Consider the following 19,552-nt stretch of genomic DNA (forward strand, 5'->3'; position numbering starts at 1 on the left):
AACAGAAATGACTTAAAGACACATTGAAACCTTTGAGTTGTTCACTTCCTGAGCTTAGAGTTTACTTTACAGGATGGAATGTTTCAATTCTCCTTTAATTCCTTGTGTCTTGAGCATCCATCTATATTGAAAGATGTTAATCCCAGAGGAAGCAACCTAGTGAAGTCCACATGTAGATTTTGTTTTGTTCTTTAAAGATAGTGTCTCACTATATAACTCTGGCTGTCCTGGAACTCACTCTGTAGACCAGGCTGGCCTAAAACTCACAGAGATCCACCTGCCTCTGCCTCCCGAGTGCTGAAATCAAAGGTGTGCATCACTAAATCTAACTCAACATTTAGATTTAATATCTGATTATTCGGTACCCTGAATACAGGCTGGATGCAATCAGAGACTGCCATGAAGGACGGGCAGATCTGCCCTGTTCTGCAAGCCAGTGATCCAAGCTGCTTGGGAAGCTAAGGCAGGTGGATCTCAAATTCAAGGCCAGCCAGGACAAAATAGCTATACCCTATCTTAAAAAGTAAGTAAAGAAGTCTGGAGATACAGCCCAGTGATAGTTGCTTGCCTCACATTCACCACCCTAAGGTCAATCCCTGTCACAGCGGTTCTTAACCTGTGGGAATGGGGGGTTGGATGACCATTTCAAAGGAGTCCCCTAAGACCATTGGAAAACACAGCTATTTACATTACAATTCATAACAGTAGCAAAATTAGACTTAGGAAGTTAGTAATGAAAATAACTTAGGGGTCACCACAACATGTGGATCTGTGTTAAAGGTCATAGCGCCAGAAAGGTAGAGACCCACTGCCCTAGTATCACGGAAAAGCTTATAAAACTTGGGAGTGGAGTAAGGAGGGGAATGGAAGAAGTAGAGCAAAATTGATGTAACCATTTAACAGCTACATTTATTTATTGATGTCACTAAAATTCTTTCCCGGGGGAGTCCTTAAGCAGAGTCCACCCCATCATAAGATTCTAAGGACAAGCCCACCTAGATTCCTGCCAGAGTTCGCTCTGGGAACCGGTGAGTTTATTTGGCTTACTTACAGAGCGTGAGTGAAGGATAACTTACTAGAAAACGGGTGTTCCTCTCCCCTAAAAAAGACTGCACTGAAAGTCTTTACCTTTCCAGGATGATGGCTTCTCTGTAGCCACAAAGATGGACTAGAGTTACTTACTCCCGCCCCTAGGTCAGGTGCAGTTCCAGCAGAGGTGCTTGCAACAGGTCTGGCTGGATATAGGAATCTCTAGGCCTTAGTTGCTATGGTCTTTTGCAAGGACACCACGGTTTGCCCTAAGCGGATATTCCTATACAACAGCTGACCGGTTTGAGACACAGCATTTCATATACAGCCTTGAACTGTTTGAAATGTCAGCCTCACTGAGGCTGGAGAGATGGAGCAACAATTAAGAGTTCCTGCTACAGGTGGGGTGGATGGTGCTGGTGGTGGATGGCTCACACCATTAATTCCAGGACGTAGGAGGTAGAGGCAGCGTGGTCTACAGATCCAGGACAGTCAAGGCAATACAGAGTTTATCTCGAAAAATCAAAAAAAGAAAATAAAAAGGTCATATTATTCTTCCAGAAGGCCTGAATTTGATTCCCAGCACCCTGTCAGGTGGCTTCAGGGAGATTCAAAACCAATGGCCACTGCTTGTGTCCACACATACGGCACCCCTCCCCCCATGAATTAATTGTTTTATGTCTTAAAATGCCAGGCTTGGCTTTGCTTCCTGTCTGTTTCAGTGTGACCTGAGTCTAGTACTGTGCCAGCCCCTTATTCCAGTTCAAATGTGTCGTTAAGTGAATTTTTGCTTTAGCTGTAAAACAACTTACCTAGCGCTAAGCCTGGTGTGAGTGACTGCAGAGTGGGTTTCACTGCCTCATTTTTGTTGTTGGTTTGTTTGTTTGTTGTTTGTTTTTCTTTTTTTTATTTTTTTCTATTTATTTATTTATTTATTATGTATACAATATTCTTTCTGTGTGTATGCCTGCAGGCCAGAAGAGGGCACCAGATCTCCTTATAGATGGTTGTGAGCCACCATGTGGTTGCAGGGAATTGAACTCAGGACCTTTGGAAGAGCAGGCAATGCTCTTAACCTCTGAGCTATCTCTCCAGCCCTTGTTGTTTGTTTTTTGAGACAAGGTTTCTCTGTAGCTGTGGAGCCTGTCCTGGAACTTGCTTTGTAGACCAGGCTGGCCTCAAACTCACAGAGATCTGCCATGCCTCTGCCTCCCAAGTGCTGGGATTAAAGGCGTGATTAAAGAAGTGATAGGATGGATACACAGTATGTGTATATAAAATGTAGGTATATAGAGGGGATTTATTAGAGTGGCTTCCTGGCTGTGGTCCAGGTAGTCCAATGATGGCTGTCTCCAATAGGAAGGCCAAGAATTCGGTAGGTGGATGTCTCAGCAGTCCTGATCTGGTGCTGAAATCCCTGGGAATTCCCAGAGAGCTGCTGGTTTTCCATGCATACAGGAATCCCAAAGGGGTAAGTTCTAATACTGTAGAAGGAATGTTTTAGCAACAGGATAAATTAACTTACTAACAATAGTGAGGGCAAGCAGGCAAAAAAGCAAAAGCTTCCTTTTTCCAACTGCTTTCATGAGGGCTGTCACCAAAAGGTGTGGCCCAGATTTTGTGTGGGTCTTCCCAACCTCAAAAGATCCAATCAGAAAAATCCCCTCAGGCTGCTTGGGTTTCAGTTGATTCCAGATTAGTTGACAGCCAAGATTGGCCACCACACCCACTCAATGGCCAGTTTTCTTAATTTATACATTTCTTTCAACGGCTCTTTTTTGTTTGTTTGTTTTTCGAGACAGGGTTTTGCTGTAGTTTTAGAGTCTGTCCTGGAAGTAGCTCTTGTAGACAAGGCTGGCCTCGAACTCACAGAAATCCGCCTGCCTCTGCCTCCAGAGTGCTGGGATTAAAGGTGTGCGCCACCACTGTCCAGCTTCAGTGGTTCTTTTAACTATTTCTTTCACCCATGAATTTCTCTTGCTCATTATTTCCGGCACTATGATTTCAGGTTTATCTTTTTGTCTGTTCACTGTTTTCTTCAGTCACATGCCTCATTTTGCTTTCTTACGGTTGTCCCCAGGGTTATTCTGTAGTCATTTGATTCTCTTTGGTGTATTTGTGCCCCTTCAGTAGTTACCCATTTCCACAGTTTTAGCACTTGATAGGCTGATTTCCTGCAGTTAGTTCTGTACTTCTGGTTTGATTTTTTTAATTTTGTTTTGTTTTGTTTCGTGAGAGAACATCTCATTTGGTACAGAGACTCAGAGGTTCCTGAACACAGGGACCTCTAGACATGTTGGATTGGAGGGACCACACCTGCCTTGGTGTTAGTTCTGAGATTATCTCTTGGTCTCTCTACACCAGGAGATGCTGGCATGGGGCCCACTTGTCATGGGAGGACTGCTGAGCTGGCTGCTCTGGAGAGCAGAGCTCGTCTTGACCCGAGTGTGTCTGGGCGGCCAGGAGAAGGGTTAACAAGGGTGTCTGCTGGGGCTGAGGTAATGTTGGTCCTCAGTTTGCTCAGCCATGAGAATCCTCAGAGGTTAAAGGTTAAAGGTCTCTTCTAGTTTCGGGGGACCTAGTAACCCCCAAGAGATGTAGCAGTGTTTTCTCCCCTGATCCAACCTCTGAGTATTTGTGCTGCCCTCACCTGGCTAAGAGGCAGAAAACCCCTCCCTGAGGAGCAGAGAGAGGCCTTACAGGCTACCCTTTTAGTGGTCTGACTTAAAAGAACATGAGAGAATTTTGATTTTGCTTGGTGGGAGGGAGGAAAGTACCAAGACTTCATGTTATGCTTGACTATGGCTGGATTCTAACCCTGATGGTCATGTTGGAGGTTAAGAGAACGAGGACAGCAGTCGTTTTGAGACGTAGGGCGTGCATGCGCAGTGTGTGTAGTGTTCTGCAGCAGGCTGTACCCTGCAGACGTAGGGCGTGCGTGCGCAGTGTGTGTAGTGTTCTGCAGCAGGCTGTACCCTGCAGACGTAGGGCGTGCATGCGCAGTGTGTGTAGTGTTCTGCAGCAGGCTGTACCCTGCAGACGTAGGGCGTGCGTGCGCAGTGTGTGTAGTGTTCTGCAGCAGACTGTACACTGCAGACGTAGGGCCTGTAGGGCGTGCATGCGCAGTGTGTGTAGTGTTCTGCAGCAGACTGTACACTGCAGAACAGGTGTTTGCCACACGGAGCACACCTGAGCTGAGCCCTACCCTCTTTTACCTTTATATGCATGTCCTTCTTTAAGCTGGAAAAATTTCATCTATGATTTTGTTAAATTTCATCTATGGTTTTGTTAAATATATTCACTAGGTTTTAAAGCTGGGATTATTCTCCATCTATTCCTATTATTCTTAGGTTTGGCCTTTTCTTAGTGTCCCAGTTTTCCTGGATGCTTTATGTTAGGAATTTTGTAGATTTAGCATTTTCTTTGACTGATCAGTGTATTTTCTCTATCTTGTGTTTGATACGTAAGATTCTTTCTTCCATCTCTTGAATTGTTTGGTGACACTTGTGTCTGTAATTCCTATTTGTTCACCCAGATTTTCCCTTTTCAGGAGTCCCATTTTTTTTTAATTGCTTGTATTTCCATTTTCAGGTCTTGAACAATTTCCTTTATCTGTTTGCTTTTTATTGGCTTTCTTTAAGGGATTTATTGATTTCTTCAAATTTTTGTTTATATTTTTCTCAGTTTCATTAAGGATTTTTTCAGATCTTCTTTAAGGACCTCTATCACATTCATAAAGTCATTTTTTAAAAAAGATTTTTTTTAAAAAATATTTATTTATTTATTTATACAGTATCCTGCCTGTAGGTCAGAAGAGGGCAATAGATCTCATTATAGGTGGGTGTGAGCCACTGCGTGGTTGCTGGGAATTGAACTCTAGAAGAGCAGTCAGTGCTCTTAACTGCTGAACCATCTCTCCAATCCTCATAAAGTCATTTTTAAGGCTGTGATTGTGGTTTAGCTGTGTTTGATTGTTCAGATCTTGCTGTTGTAGGATGGTTCAGCTCTGTTGATGCCATATTGCCCTTTCTGCTATTGTGTTCTTCTCCTGGTGTTTTGGCATCTGGATTGGGGGTGATTATAGATAGATGTAGGTGTTGATTCCTGCATTTGTCTTTGTTACATGCGTGTTTTGTTCTTTGATTCTCCTTTCTCTCTGGTCTTCTGGCCTTTGGTAAAGCCAAAGTCTTCTTCCAGAGTTGTAGATCAGGATATAGAGCCAAGAGGAGAGAGTAGAGTCTGTGGTTTCTAGATCTGGTCTGATCTCTGGGGTCCCTATGACCAATCTAGCCTCCGGTCTGACTGCAGGGGTTGGGGTCCCTAGTTCAAGATTTTGCTTTAGTAAAGCTAAAGTCTGTTTCTGAATTTGTAGGCCTGTATTTGGAGCCCATGAGAGGAGGTGCAGCCTGTGGTTTCTAGAGCCTGCCTGGTTTCTGGTAAAGCCAAAAACTTCTCCCAAAGTATTAGGTTAGGATATGGAGTCAAGGGTTTGGGGTGCAGTTTGTGGTTGCTGGACAGAATTAAAAGATCTAGGAGGCAGTGGGAAGTGTCTTCTCTGGGATTCTAGGACTAGTTTGGCCTGTAATAAAGCTGCTGGGGCTCAGATTTTACAGTTTTTAAATCATACCCAATATTCTTACAAATCTTCAGTTAAGGTTTATACCTTAGCAAAAGTTCCAAAGAGTTGGACCAAACCCAAAAGAGTATGAGATGAGCAGCAATAGCCCCCTTTGTCAATATTCTGTCCCTTTTTTTGCTTTGCTTCTTTTCCTGTCACATAGGCAGGTGGCTTGCCTAATATGGGACAGAAATTTTGGAGGAAATTCTTAAACAAGCATGCTTGGGTCTAGAGGAGGAGGAATCATATCTGAACTCCAGAGCCAGCTTTTAACTGCAATGGGACAGCACAGAGGAGCAGTGTAATGCCAGCTGCAGTGGTTGGAAAGTAAACAGCCCCAAAGGAGCGGCACTATCAGGAGGTGTGGCTTTGTTGGAGGAGAAAGCTTGTCACTTTGGAGGTGGGCTTTGAGGTCTCATATATGCTCAAGCCACACACAATGTCTCAGCTCACTTCCTGTTGCCTGCTAGATAGAAAACCCTCAGCTGTCTCTCCAGCATCTTGTCTTCTTGCACACCATCATGTCCCACCATGAGAATGGACAGTACATCTAAGACCATAAGCTGCCCCTCAGTTAAAGGTTTTCCTTTATAAGAGTTGCCATGGTCATGGTGTCTCTCTGCAGCAATAGAAACCCTGACTAAGGCACCACTCACACTTAAAAGATATCTGAATTTGCATATAACTGAATCGCGGTAAGCCGAGAATAAAGACGGCTTAGAGATAAGGGTCAGGGGCTTAGCCTTGCCAAACTCAGTCCCTGGGATCAGGGGTTTTGTGAAGGTCAAAAGGCGAGGACAGAAAGTGACCTCCATTTGGTTAGTTGGGTGGGTGGGGTCTCATCCACAGGTAAGGGTTGGAGAATAGAGTCACGGAAGTCTCAGGGCCTGTGCATTACAGGCAGCTCCAAAGGGAATGCGGGAGAAGAGGGCAAGAAGGGGTGCAATAGCCCAGCTTGGCCTAAGAAACCTGCAGGATTATAGCTCCAAGGGTGGGGGGATATGGTCAGGTCAAGAGGACCATCCGGAGCCTTCCATGCCATCACCTAGGGTACCTTTGTATCCAAGGATAGCAGAGGGGTGCCAGACCCTCAGCAGTTACTTTATCAGACTCAGGGAAACGTTTACACCAGGCAAAGGGGAAGCTTATCTAATTGCTGCTGGTGGATGGGGTGCAGAGCGATCACTGGGCCAGAAAGCAAGTCTTATGAGGGTGGACAGAGAAGAGGGAAAGGGTCCTAGTGTGAGGCCCCGAGGGGAAACACAGGCACCAGGAGAACCTATTCAAATCAGGAAACCAATATAAGTGTTACAGCTCTGAAGAGAAAGGTATCCTGGCAGTTGTGAGGCTAGGAATAACCCAAAGTTATATTGCACAACAAACCTCACACAAGAGATTTATTGGAAGACAAGTAGGAAGGTAGTTGTCTCAGCTTGGATGAGAAACAGCAGAGAACTGATCAGAAGACAAGGCTTGTATACTTTCTTGAGAAGGGGAGCCAGTTTTTCCAGGGTGGAGATTTCAAGTCTTGAGCTTGGGTGAACTTTTACTCTATTCTGAGGGGGATGAGTTTAGCCATTAGGGCAATTAGAGTGTTCTGTGGGTGGTACCTGGTGGTTGGATGTACTAATGGGAGGGGCTTGGCCTTGATGGGATTACAATATGTACCAAAGGAAATATTTATTTGTACCCTTCCTATATATATGTTCATTATAGAATATTGAATGGGGAACATTTGATGTGAATTTGATGACTAGAGTAACCAGACTGACCGCAGACTGACCTCAGACTGCTTCAGACCACACTGAGTTCCTGTCACCTCCTGTCTTATATCGCTCTGTCTTTGCCCAGCCATATCACTCCTGTCTCCACCAGTCACCTCCCTAGTGTTGGGATTAAAGGCATAAAATCCTAAGTGCTGGGATCACCTTAGTGTGAACTCTGTTTCTCTTTCAGACAGATAATCTCTTGTAGCCCAGGGTGGCCTTGAACTAACAGAGATCCCTCAGTGTCTGTCTCCAGAGTCCTGGGATTAAAGGGGTGTGCTACCATTGCTTGGCCTCTAGTGACTTAGCACTGCAGTCTGATCTTCAAGGAATCTTTGTTTGTTAAAACACAAAGAAAATATCACTACAAAATCTAGTGGCAAGAAAAAGTATACAAGTGTGAATGGGCAGTCCTATGCTCAGTGGTGCCCCTAACCATTAGGGACATTATTTCTGAGCTCTGACACATTAAGGGTCACAGACATAGGTTTTCCCTTCTCCCTGGGCTACTGTTGTCCTAGCAGACAGCAGGGCCATGCAGAGAAGGGTGAAGTCACCTTAACTGTAATGGTGCTCATCGTTTTCACCAACCCTGAACCCAGAGCTGTGCATACACGCTCACCGCACCTTGTGACAATGTCACACCCCACCCAACATGTTTAAACAGATCATTTTTTATAAAGAATTGCAAAGCTTTCCCACAATTCTGGAGGCATCAAAAAACGACAAGGTTGAGCCCATGGATATATTACACGTTTGTCTGTGGGCAATGGATTGGATGCAGTCTCACTGTTCACTATGCACAGACAACCCTCCACAGGACCCCACTAGAGAGCAGCATCACAAATGGCTCACTGTGGTCCTCATGCTGGGCATGTGAGAGCCTTTGACCACTTAGAGGGCACTGAGCAGAGGCAGGGCCTTTTCAGGGTGTAGAGCAGCTCATTTGGATTCTAATCAGAGGACAAACACACATGAACATGCACGCACATGTGCACACACACACATACACACACACACACACACACACATCCAAGCGCACACACTCCACATCACTGGCCACCTAAGCATGCAACTTGAGGAAGGTTACGTACATCAAGCTAGTCCAGGTCTCATCAAGAAGAAGTGAGCTGTCCATATCATCTAGTCACAGAGCTGGGGAGGCCAGCTTCTCTCACGACTTAGTTACCCAGGGTGCACTAGCCAGGCTGAGGGAACGCCCACTCAGGCTGCAATAGGAGACAGGCTTCCCTGTAGAACAACGGACGACTGTCCAGCACAGAGGACAGAGAGGCACAGTAGCCAGAAGTGATTGACGGCAGCGGTCTAGCTGTCCTCCCTACACACGGGCAGAATGAGAGACACCATGGCCACAGCAACACTCACAGAAGAAAACATTTATCTGGAGCTGGCTTGCACTTTGGAAGTTTAGTCCCTTATCATCATGGTGGGTGGCAATGGCAGCATCCAGGCAGACATCATGCTGGAGAAGGAGCTGAGAGTTCCACATCTTGATAAGCAGGTGACATAAGCAACGGTGTGTTACACACTTGTGTAGCTTTAGCAACAAAGTCCTCAAAGCCCACCTCCACACTGACACACATCTTTCAACAAGGCCACACCCATTCCAACAAAGCCACACCTCCCAACAGTGCCACACCCTGTGGGTGTCATTTTCTATCAAACCACCATAATGACCAATCAATATGTGTAGGAAAATTCTGAGGAATTGACAGCACATTTTTAGAGCTAGTAAACAATTCATCTCTCTCTCTCTCTCTCTCTCTCTCTCACACACACACACACACACACACACACAGATACACATACACACACCCACCACATACACACACAAAGGCCAACACAGGTCACATGGAAGGACCTTGCCACACAGCTGCACACCAGCCATGCACAGGGAGGAATCCAGATGAGAGCATCAACTTAAAAGCACATCAGCAGGAAAATACACAGATACAGCCATTCAAACAGTCATTGTTTCTGTTACATGCCTTGTCCCTGCTCTCCACAGTGTACCTTATCTTCTCTCCAGAAATTCTTAAATAAATGTCTACAATGGGTAAGACAGATAGCAGAAATCATAACATGGAGCTAAAAGGACAGCGAAAGTCAGTTGATGTAGAAATGGAAGGTTCATGGATAAAGGACGATACTTTTAAAATTGTTCACACAGGAATCAATCTGCACATCCATTTGATTACTATGGACAGCAGTGGGAATGCTTACGTCATTGTCCCCATGCAGGTTGATGGACCCTGGAAACAGTACAGATCGTAGACAGGGAGATGGCTCTCAGTGTGCTGCCTGCGGAGAAAGCACAGGGACCTAAAGTGGAAAACCAGCATTCGTATTTTTAAAAAATGGCATTGTTCAGTGCAACTCTTACCTATATGCTAAAAGGTCTCTTCCTTCCTTCCTTCCTTCCTTCCTTCCTTCCTTCCTTCCTTCCTTCCTTCCTTCCTTTCTTTGTTTCTTTCATTGTCTTCAACTTGATTCAAAGAAAGGTCAGTTGGGAAGAGGGAACCTTAGTGGAGAAAATGCCTCCATCAGAGTGGCCTGAAGGCAAATAGGTGGCCTGTTTTCTTGATCAGTGCTTGATTTGGGAAGGACAGCCCTCTGTGGAAGGTGCCACTTTGAGTGGTCTAAAAAAGCAAGCTGGACAAGTAATGAGGAGCAATCCAGTATGCAGTGTTCCTCCATGACCTCTGCTTCCATTCCTGCCTCCAAGTTGCTTCCTGAGTTTCTGCCCTGGCTTCTCTTCATGGTGGACATTACTCTGCAAGATAAAAGACATGCCTGCATTTCTGAAGGTGTTTTTGGTCACTATTCTATCACAGCAGGAAGAAAGAAGGCAAAAGACACCCGAGGAGACATCAGGGCAACAGAGTTCACTGGTCAGACAGTTTTTCCTATTGGTGAGCTGTTCAGTGACAGAACGTGGTTCAATGAAAACTAAGAGTAGAGAAACTAGGGAAGCACATAATGCCAAATTCCTCTTTCCATCCACATACAAACCTACCTGAACACAAACCCAATGCACACACACATACCTACATGGGTGTACACACATGCAAAAGCAGACACATGTACACACACACACACACACACACACAGAAAGAGAAAGAGAGAGATAGATAGATAGAGAGAGAGAGAGAGAAACCCTAGGTCCTTTCTGAAATCAAAACACACTTGAAGCAGTTGCGACCAGGGAAGTGTGTTCAAGTGTCAAGCACACAGAAAGCTCCGCTGAAGCAAGAGCGTGGATATTCACACAGAAAATGATTCTGAAGGGCACTGACCTCACTATGTAGGGTCTCACTATGTAGTGCTGGCTGCCTTGGAGTTCACCTTCCTTGACATCCAGATCCTCCCGTCTCAGTCCCAGTTCCCTAAATGGTGGGATTACAGATGTGCACCACCATAGTCAGCAAAAGAACAGTTGATCCTTGGGAGAACAAAAGGTGTGAGTGCAAGAACGGATTAATGAGGAGAGGGTGCTCCCAAGGGACAGGCTCCACAGAACAGTTAGAAGTGAAAATCAAAATGTCAAGTGGGTTGCTGAGATGTCTATGAGGTTTTTCTCCTCTGTCTCTTGACCTTGTAGGTCAGCTTTACACAGCTCCAGTTAAAGCTGACACAAGGTTCATCCCCCAGCCCACCCAAGGTTACAGATGCTTAGACAGCTGGTGGCAAAGCGACCCTGCCCTGGCTAGCCGTGTGCAAGTGCACTAGGGTCACCACAGTTGCAGCTTTTGTGAGTCAGCGCCCAGTCGGTGATGGGCTGTGCAGTGACGCAGCTGCCTTCAAGGGGTCCCTGCTCCTGTATCCCTTCGCCCGTGCTCCTGGAACTTATTTTGGTAAAGTCATTGGCTTATCAAGTTGGTCTGTGGTGTGTCTTGGTTTGAATGGGAAACGTTCCCCTCTGGGCTAATGTATTTGAACCCCTGCAACCCAACTGGCAAGATGGATAGCACAGAGGGCCTACTCAGGATGGTGGGATTATTCTGTATAATACTGTAAAGAATATGTGTCAATAAACATATCATCCACAGAAAGGAGACAGGAAGAAAGAGGTTTGGCTCGTCCCAGGCTTTTGAAACCTCAGAGTTTACTCCCAGTGGCACACTTCTCCAACAAGACCACATGTCTTAATCCTTCCCCAAAGAGTTCCAACAACTAGAGGCTACGAGCATGGGACATCTCTGTGACCCACTGGACACAGGTCAAGGCAGAAGAAGAGCAGTTGGCAGCCATGACCAGTGCTAGAGAAAGTCTATGTGCGGGAGGCTCAGGCTGGAGAGCCCCAGGAGGTGACCTCACTTTCCTCACAATGGTCCAGATGTTACTTGGCATCCTGATTGCCAGGTAGCCAGAGGCGGGCAGTAGCCTCACAGTTCAGGCTGACTCACTCATCCTGAGAACCTCAACGAGTGAGGATGTGGTCCTGTTTTAGAAAAATCCATGACTCAGGCCACATAAAAGGCAAGGGTGGTCTCCTTGGCCACCTTTGGGATCGTTTGGTGTGCCTTGTCACACACGTCTGGTCATCTTGTACCATGGAAGAACAGGTAAGACAGGCCAGCCTGGAGCAGGAGACCTTTCTGTTCTCCTAACCTACTGCAATCCCTGCCTGGGGCTGTGTTCCTTTGAGAACACTGGGGAACATTCTTTATGCCCCCTTTCCCTTCAGTGTGCGGTAATGGTTTGTTGATATCTCTCAGAGTTTCCACATTTGAGCTCCTCCTTTCTTGGTCCTTCCTCAGGGTCAAGAGGAATTGGTCCGCCTATTTAGACTGCTCAAATTTGACCATAGAAATCCAGATTTCATAGAGAATGTTGTGTCCTACCTCCCTACTGCTCTACGAAAGGGAAAGGACGACTTTGTGGATGCTTTCCTTGTTGTCTATCCTGCTTTCGCCACCACCCGGAAGGTGCTGGTATTAATAACGGACAAGATTATGTGAGTGGCTACACCTGAGTTTCGACCCCCGCGCCTCCTGGTTTCGTTTTAGGAGGACCCTGCTCTTCTCCAGGGCTGTGTGCTCTCCTAGGGAAAGTACAGTTGTGTCCTGGTAGAGTTCTTCTCCTGCCTGCCGCTTCTGACTGACACGGCATAGATTGAGGGCGAGGAGATGGATCGAGTTTGTGATATTGACCCAAGTAGTGTCAAACACTACTCTTTTTTATGCCTTGAGCAAAGACTCTTTTCCCATTTGCAAAGAAGGCTCTAAGGGATAAGGTTATATGGGAAAAATGAAGCCAGAAAGGATCCCTGCAAGGGCCATAGGAAACCCTAAAAACCCACGAACCCTGAAAAGGGGCAGCTTGGGTTCCACCTGTTCAATTCATGACCTTAAAGATCTGTGACCAGAGGCTCATTCCCAGGCCCTCAGCATGGAAGTCAGAAGAATACAAAGATCCCCCTGCAGTCCAACCCACTCCCTAGCTTCTATTCCTATACTGGCTTTGAGAGCTCCCTCTAGATCTCTGGGTGGCTTGGGGTCATAGGACTTTAGCAGTGACACCCTCATAAAATGCCACAGGTGTGGATCTCCCGATGGTGACTTTCTAGAAGACTACGTTATAAAGAGGTGAGTGGGCTTTGGGTGACAAGGGAGGTAAGAGCCCAGCTACAGAGTGGGAGGTCTGGGGTGGCTAGGCTTGAGGACTAAGCCATTACAGGTAACCTTGGTCTTGGGATCCCCATAGAGGATGATACCAGAGACTTTCCGTGCAGGTTGAGAAATACAGAGATCTCCAGTGATAGCCTTGGTTCTGAGGAGCAGAAGGAAGGATGAAGCTCAAGGGCCCTAGGGGAATCTATCCCCGCCACAGTGCAGTCCAGTTAGCCCATCCTGTCCTCCAAGGCACAGAAAGTGTCTGAGGCCTCTCCAAAGAGTCCTCACTCCTGACATGAGACCCAGAAGCACGTGGGCTGAAGAGCCTTTTTCTCATCCGAGGGACCCCTGCTGTGCTGGTGAAGGGAGGCCAGCCGGGCTTCTGACTCTACTTCCTGCTAACCTGCTCTTTCCTGCAGAAAAATTCTATACTTTCTGATAGACTGGATGCAAAAGTTGCCGCAGGATTTTAGGATGGCTCCGGACCGGGCGATCCTGAAGAGACTTCTGGACTACCTGTATCAGGACTTTCCTCCAGTATTCCCCCGACTGCGTGTCCAGAGGCTCCTGTCACAGCTGGAGGCGCAGAAGTCCGCCGAAACGCCCGAGGAAGATGAGGAGGCCACAGGTAGGTACCTTGGAAGGTTGGAGGAAGTTTCCTTGTTGAGGTCCACCAGGAAATTCTGCAGAAGCCTTGACCCGGAAGTAGAGTTGAACACTGTTGTGGAATATTAGTTTAAGATGTGTTACATTCGTTTATGCTGTGGAATTTATGTTGAATGATGCAAAGATGTCTTTTTTTCTTTTATGTTGCATCTGTTTAACTCTGTAAAGCCTTTTTACCTTGCCTGTCTGAAACACCTGATTGATCTAATAAGGAGCTGAATGGTCAGCAGAGAGAAATTGGGGGGGCTGGCGGGAAGAGAGAGTAGATAAGAGAAGAAAACTAGGGAAGAGAGCAAGGAGCGAGAAAATGAAAAGGAGAAGGAGAGGAGGATGCCAGGAGCCAACCACACAGACACACAGTCACACAACCACACAGCCACACAGCTATACAACTCCTCAGCCACACAGCAACATAGCCACACAGCCACACAGGTACACAACCACAGTTATACAACCACACAGCCACAGAGCCACACATCTACACAGTCACACAACCGCAGAGCCACAGAGCCACACACTTATACAGTCACACAGCCACACAGCCACAGAGATAAACAACCACACATCCACACAACCACATAGCGAAACTGCCATACATTCATACAACCACACAGGCACACATCTACACAGCCACACAACCACACAGCACACATTCATACAACCAAGCAGTCAGACAACCACACACCCATAGAGCCACAGAGCTATACAACCTTACAGTCACGTACCCACACATCCACACAACCATATAAGGACAGAGTCACACATCTACACAGTCACTCAGGTACACAACCATACAGGTACACAACCACACAGGCATAGAGCCATACCACCGCACAGCCACAGATCCACACATCTACACTGTTACAGAGCCACACAACACAACCACACATCTATACAGTCACACAGCCACACCACCACACAGTCATACAACCATTCAGCTATACAACCACATAGTCACAGAGCCACACAGTCAGACAGCCACACAACCACAGTGATAAACAACCACACAACCACACAGAAAAACAGCCATACAGTCACACAGTCACACAGGCACATATCCACACAGCCCTACAACCACACAGCCACACAGTCACACAACCAAGCAGTCAACCACACACCCACAGAGCCACAGAGCCACACAACACAGAGTCACACAACCACACATCTATACAGTCACAAAGCCACACCACCACACAGTCACACAACCACTCAGCTATACAACCACACAGTCACAGAACCACATAGTCAGACAGCCACACAACCACAGTGATAAACAACCACACATCCACACAACCACACAGCAAAACAGCCATACAGTCACACATCCACACAGGCACACATCCACATAGCCATACAACCACACAGCCACACAGTCACACAACCAAGCAGTCAGCCACACACCCACAGAGCCACAGAGCTACACAACCATACAGTCACAAACCCACACAGCCACACAGCCACACAACCACAGAGCCACACATTTACACAGTCACACAGGTACACAACCACACAGCCACAGAGCCATACAGCCACATAGCCACAGAGCCACACATCTACACAGTCACACAGCCACACAACCACACAGTCATACAACCACGCAGCCACAGAGTCAAACAGTCACACAACCACACAACCATACTGTCACACAGTCACAGAGTCAGAGAGCCACACAGTCTCACAGTCACACAGTCACCTAGCCACACAACCCTACAGTTACACAGCCATACAACCATACAGTCATACAACCACACAGCCACAGAGTCACACAGTCATTCAGCCAAACAGCCACAGAACCACACAGCCTCACAATAACACAGGCACACAGCCACAGAGCCACACAAGCATATAGCCACACAACCACATAGCCACAGAGCCATACAACCACACATCCACACAGTCATATTCCCACACAGCCACAGTCACTCAGCCACAGAGCCACACAACCACACTGTCACACAACCACACAGCCACAGATCCACACAGTCTCACCGTCACACAGTCACTCAGCCAGACAACCACACAGTCACATAGTCACACAACCACACAGTCACACAACCACACAGGTACATAGTCACAGAGCCACACAACCACACAACCACACACTCACACAACCTCACAGCCACACAGTCACTCAGCCAAACAGCCACACAGTCACTCAGCCACAGAGCCACACAGTCACACAACCACACAGCCACATAGTCACACAACCACACAGCCACAGAGCCATCCACGAAGTAATAAAAAAAGAAGGATATATTGAATAAATAAATGTAAAATGCCCACAGGCAAAACGTTTAAACAGGATAATTTCAGTTAGGGAAGCCGAATGGACAAAAGCTACACTTAGGCCATCTATTCATAAGAAGTAGTAAATATCCGTGTATTTATTTGGGAGCTTAGTGGTGGGCTGCCAAAGAGTAAATAAAATAAAAACCGAAAAGACCAAAAGCAACTACAGGACATCGTCAGATATATGTCTTGTGGGGAGAGGGGAGTGGGGATTCTCTGGCATGATCAGGCCTTGTGTGACCCGCAAGGCCACCTCTGGGAAGACCACCCCATCCTGGAAGCTTCTAGCTTGACTCCACTAATGGTCCATCTCTTTCTGTCTTTAGATGGTGGGTTCCGCTGGACAACAACATCATTAGCCCCGATACCGGATGCCACAGAGATGCAGGAGAAGCTGCATCCTACACCACCTTCTGTGGCAGGGCCACCGGGAGACCTGACACCCAGAAAGGACACCAAGAGAGCGGATTTGGCAATAGTGGGACCAACTCTGCCCAAGGATGGACCAAACCCTGATGGTATGGCATGCTGTAGCCACAGCCACACACGTGCACACACCTAAGACACAGACTGCTGCCTGCCTAGTCTACTCAGATGTGCACATGCACCCACACAGCCACACAGCCACAGCTAATCCTTATCCTGCTGCCCATCCACTCTACAAGTTCATGTCACACACACACACACACACACACACACACACACTTACACACACACTTCTTCTTATTGCTCTCAGGACCTAAACAAAGCCCACATTTTATTAAGTTAGGTACTGCAGAAAATCATGCACTGAAAACACACAATGCCTGGGGAGACAGCTCATTGGATGAGGGCAATTGCTGCACAAGCCATGAGGACCTGAGTTCAAACCCCAACACCAACGCAAACAGAAAGGACCACACACTGACCTCTAACCCAGACTGTACTTGAGGCAGCGACAGGAGAATCTCTGTGGACCTGCTGGATACCCTTCAAGTTCCATCTTCACAGAGAGACCCTGTCTTGAAGGGATAAAGATGACAAACAATGAAGAGAGATGAATTTAAAAAGAAAGAAAGAAAGAAAGAGAGAGAGAGAGAGAGAGAGAGAGAGAGAGAGAGAGAGAGAGAGAGAAAGAAGAAAAGGACTTGGCTGCTCCTAGGAATTGGGGAGGAGAAAGTTGATTGAAGACAAAAAGCAGAGCAGAGGCAAAGACAGGGACATCTGGGAGAGTCCAGAGTGGACATGTTCAGACTGAGCTGGGCAATGTGTGGAGAGGGGGAGAAAAGGGAGAGGGGAGAGTGGGGACCAGGTGCAGTAGCCATGAGGGCAAAGGTATTAAAGGGGTGAGTAATCAAAATGTTCGATTTATATAAGGAAGAGCAGTCCAGCCCACTGGACTGAAACATTCAGGGTAGGGGGTGGGTATGCTGATCAGGAGGGAGTGCGACAGATAGGGACTGAAGGATGCTGGGAGAGCCTGGCTGCTAGGTTCACTTTGGTATGCTAAATAGGCCCCTCAGTTTGTCCTGGATTTGAAAATTAACAAGAGAGGCTTTATGTCCTCCTCTGGGCTCTGCACACATGTATGTACCTCCTGACAAACTCACAGCACAATACATACACAAAACAGGGCAGAGACATTGGAAGTGTGATATAGGTGATATAAAATACAACAGACTGATCCACAGTGAATCTGACTCCAGCACACATGGCCAGCTCCGTGCAGAAGATACTGAGCACACAGAATGTGGTTGGCCATTATTAGATGGCTGTGCACCTCTTTTGTGTGTGAGCACAGTGAGCGGTTCCCTCCCACCACCGTCTCCAGGCCTGTGGAGAAGGAACTGCATTAGGACCAGTGGTGGCAGGGACTTTCCAGGGCCACAGGTATATGCAGTCCTAAGATGTGATGGATCACACAGATGTGTGGGGAGTGATGATCGCTGTGGTCAAACTCTGCCGTTTTCTGAACCCCACAGCTTGGGAGCTTGTCACTCCTTAGATGGAGCAAGGAAGCCCAGAGAAGGCAGGAGGGTTAACTGAGTGAGGTTTCCTTTACAGGTCACGCCAGAAACAATTACAGGCCTGACCCTGAAATTTACACCAATTTCATCAGGAAGTGCACCTCCTTGGGGCTGTAGGGCAAGTTTTCCACCTGCTTCACAGAGCTCCAGCATAACTTCCTGATGGATCGACCACCCAAGGTGAAGAGTCTCATCCACCTGGTCAAGCACTGGTACCAGCTGGTATGGCGTCTGGCCCATCCACTGTGAGCCCTGTCTATACAGCGACTGAATACAGTCAGAGGGTAGAAAGGGTGTTCTAGTTTGCTTTTTTTTTGACAGGATATCTTTATCACATGAACAAAACTCTACTGGGAAGAAAATGTCTTATTAGGTTATCCATCCCAGTCACAGTCCTTCACTGAGGGAAGAACGGTCGGTAACTGAAGCAGAGACCATGGAGGAATTCTGCTCACTGGCTTGCTCTCCATGGTCACTGAGCTTCCTTTTTTATACAGCCCATGGCCTCCTGACCAGGCATGGCACTAGACCCATCAATCACTAATCAGGAACATGCCCACAAAGACCAGCCGTACCAAGTATGTACAGTTATTTTCTTGATTAAGGTTCCCTCCTACTAGATGACCCTATCTGAGGTCTAAATGACAAAACTAACCTTCACAAATAAGGCCCTTTCAATTTGATACTCAAACACACTACTATTAAGTCATCATTTCCTTTCTTACTTATCCCTAAGATCTCAAGTCAATATCACCTCCTACAACACAACATAGCTTTAAAAGTCCCAAAGTGTTTTATTCTTTTTAATGTCAACACTTATAAAGATTAGTCTCAACTGTGGGCTCCTATAACATTAAAAACACAAGTTAAATACTTCTTTATCCCAAGATGGAAGAAATGGAAGATCCAGGGCATGGTCACAATCAGATGAAGCTGCCTATGATTTCAGTCTTGCCCCTTCTGAAACACCCCCCTTCTGAAACACCAGATACACAAAGGTTTGAATCAACAACGCCCAGGCGTCTCCCATGTCTCCTACCAAGATGAGGGCCCCCATCGTGCATGTACTCCACGCTAAAGCAAGTCCACAGGAGACATGTCTCCATGAAGGAATGGCTTCCTTGTGTGAGAGCAGAAAGGTAACAAGGGTGTGGCTCAGCTGGGAAGGACTTGTCTGGGGTGTTCCAGCGAGAGACCGTGGTGTGGCTCAGTGGCGAGTGCTTACCCAGCATGCATGAGGCCTGGCATAAAAGAATCATCCTGAGTTGTCTGTGGTTTTGATGTCAGAACCAAGAAAACAGATGAGGTTATTGTGGCTAAGCTGTTCTCTGTTTTCTAGCGATTCTCTGCTTCCATTTTGGATGGCCTTCGTACATGCCCAAGGTGAGGGTGGGATTTATTCCTGTCAGTGGAGAGCCAGCTTCCCCAATTCCCTCTGCAGAAGAGCCCTTCTTCCCTGTTATGTGTTCCTGGTAACCTGGTCAGAAGCCACTTGACCATTCTAATAGCTGATCTTCCCAAACAAGGTTCAGGCCATGGGAA

General features: G+C 46.8%; 2 protein-coding genes and 1 long non-coding RNA gene across 3 annotated transcripts in view; 2 read left to right on the forward strand and 1 right to left on the reverse strand.

The window, feature by feature from the left end:
• Window positions 1-19,552, forward strand: part of LOC125389747 (uncharacterized) — a 66,824-nt gene that overhangs the window by 1,103 nt on the left and 46,169 nt on the right. The window contains exons 2-3 of the mRNA XM_087901954.1: window positions 377-523; window positions 2,389-2,500. Coding sequence (XP_087758080.1) covers window positions 2,478-2,500 — 23 coding nt within the window. The 5' untranslated portion in view covers window positions 377-523; window positions 2,389-2,477. The remainder of the gene's footprint in view (window positions 1-376; window positions 524-2,388; window positions 2,501-19,552) is intronic.
• Window positions 10,114-17,007, reverse strand: LOC148117722 (uncharacterized). Its single transcript, XR_015736735.1, has 4 exons — window positions 16,913-17,007; window positions 13,566-13,767; window positions 10,731-10,876; window positions 10,114-10,207 (listed from the first exon to the last, which is right to left on the reverse strand). It is a non-coding gene; the product is annotated as an uncharacterized LOC148117722 (long non-coding RNA).
• LOC125389801 (uncharacterized) lies at window positions 11,785-18,304 on the forward strand. The gene is made up of 6 exons (XM_087901987.1): window positions 11,785-11,999; window positions 12,195-12,391; window positions 12,975-13,022; window positions 13,469-13,677; window positions 16,331-16,522; window positions 18,048-18,304. Exons 1-6 carry the CDS (start codon window positions 11,868-11,870, stop codon window positions 18,125-18,127), a joined length of 858 nt encoding a protein of 285 aa, XP_087758113.1. The 5' UTR covers window positions 11,785-11,867; the 3' UTR covers window positions 18,128-18,304.

This window comes from Myodes glareolus, chromosome 26 (assembly GCF_982192425.1).
Source record: "Myodes glareolus chromosome 26, mMyoGla1.1, whole genome shotgun sequence".
Classification (NCBI taxonomy): domain Eukaryota; kingdom Metazoa; phylum Chordata; class Mammalia; order Rodentia; family Cricetidae; genus Myodes; species Myodes glareolus.

Coding starts and splice junctions, on each gene's coding strand:
- LOC125389801 (XM_087901987.1), top strand. CDS start 11,868: ATGTGGTCCTGTTTTAGAAAAATCCATGACTCAGGCCACATAAAAGGC. Junction 12,000..12,194: donor CTTGTACCATGGAAGAACAG/GTAAGACAGGCC, acceptor GTCCTTCCTCAG/GGTCAAGAGGAATTGGTCCG. Junction 13,678..16,330: donor GGAAGATGAGGAGGCCACAG/GTAGGTACCTTG, acceptor TTCTGTCTTTAG/ATGGTGGGTTCCGCTGGACA.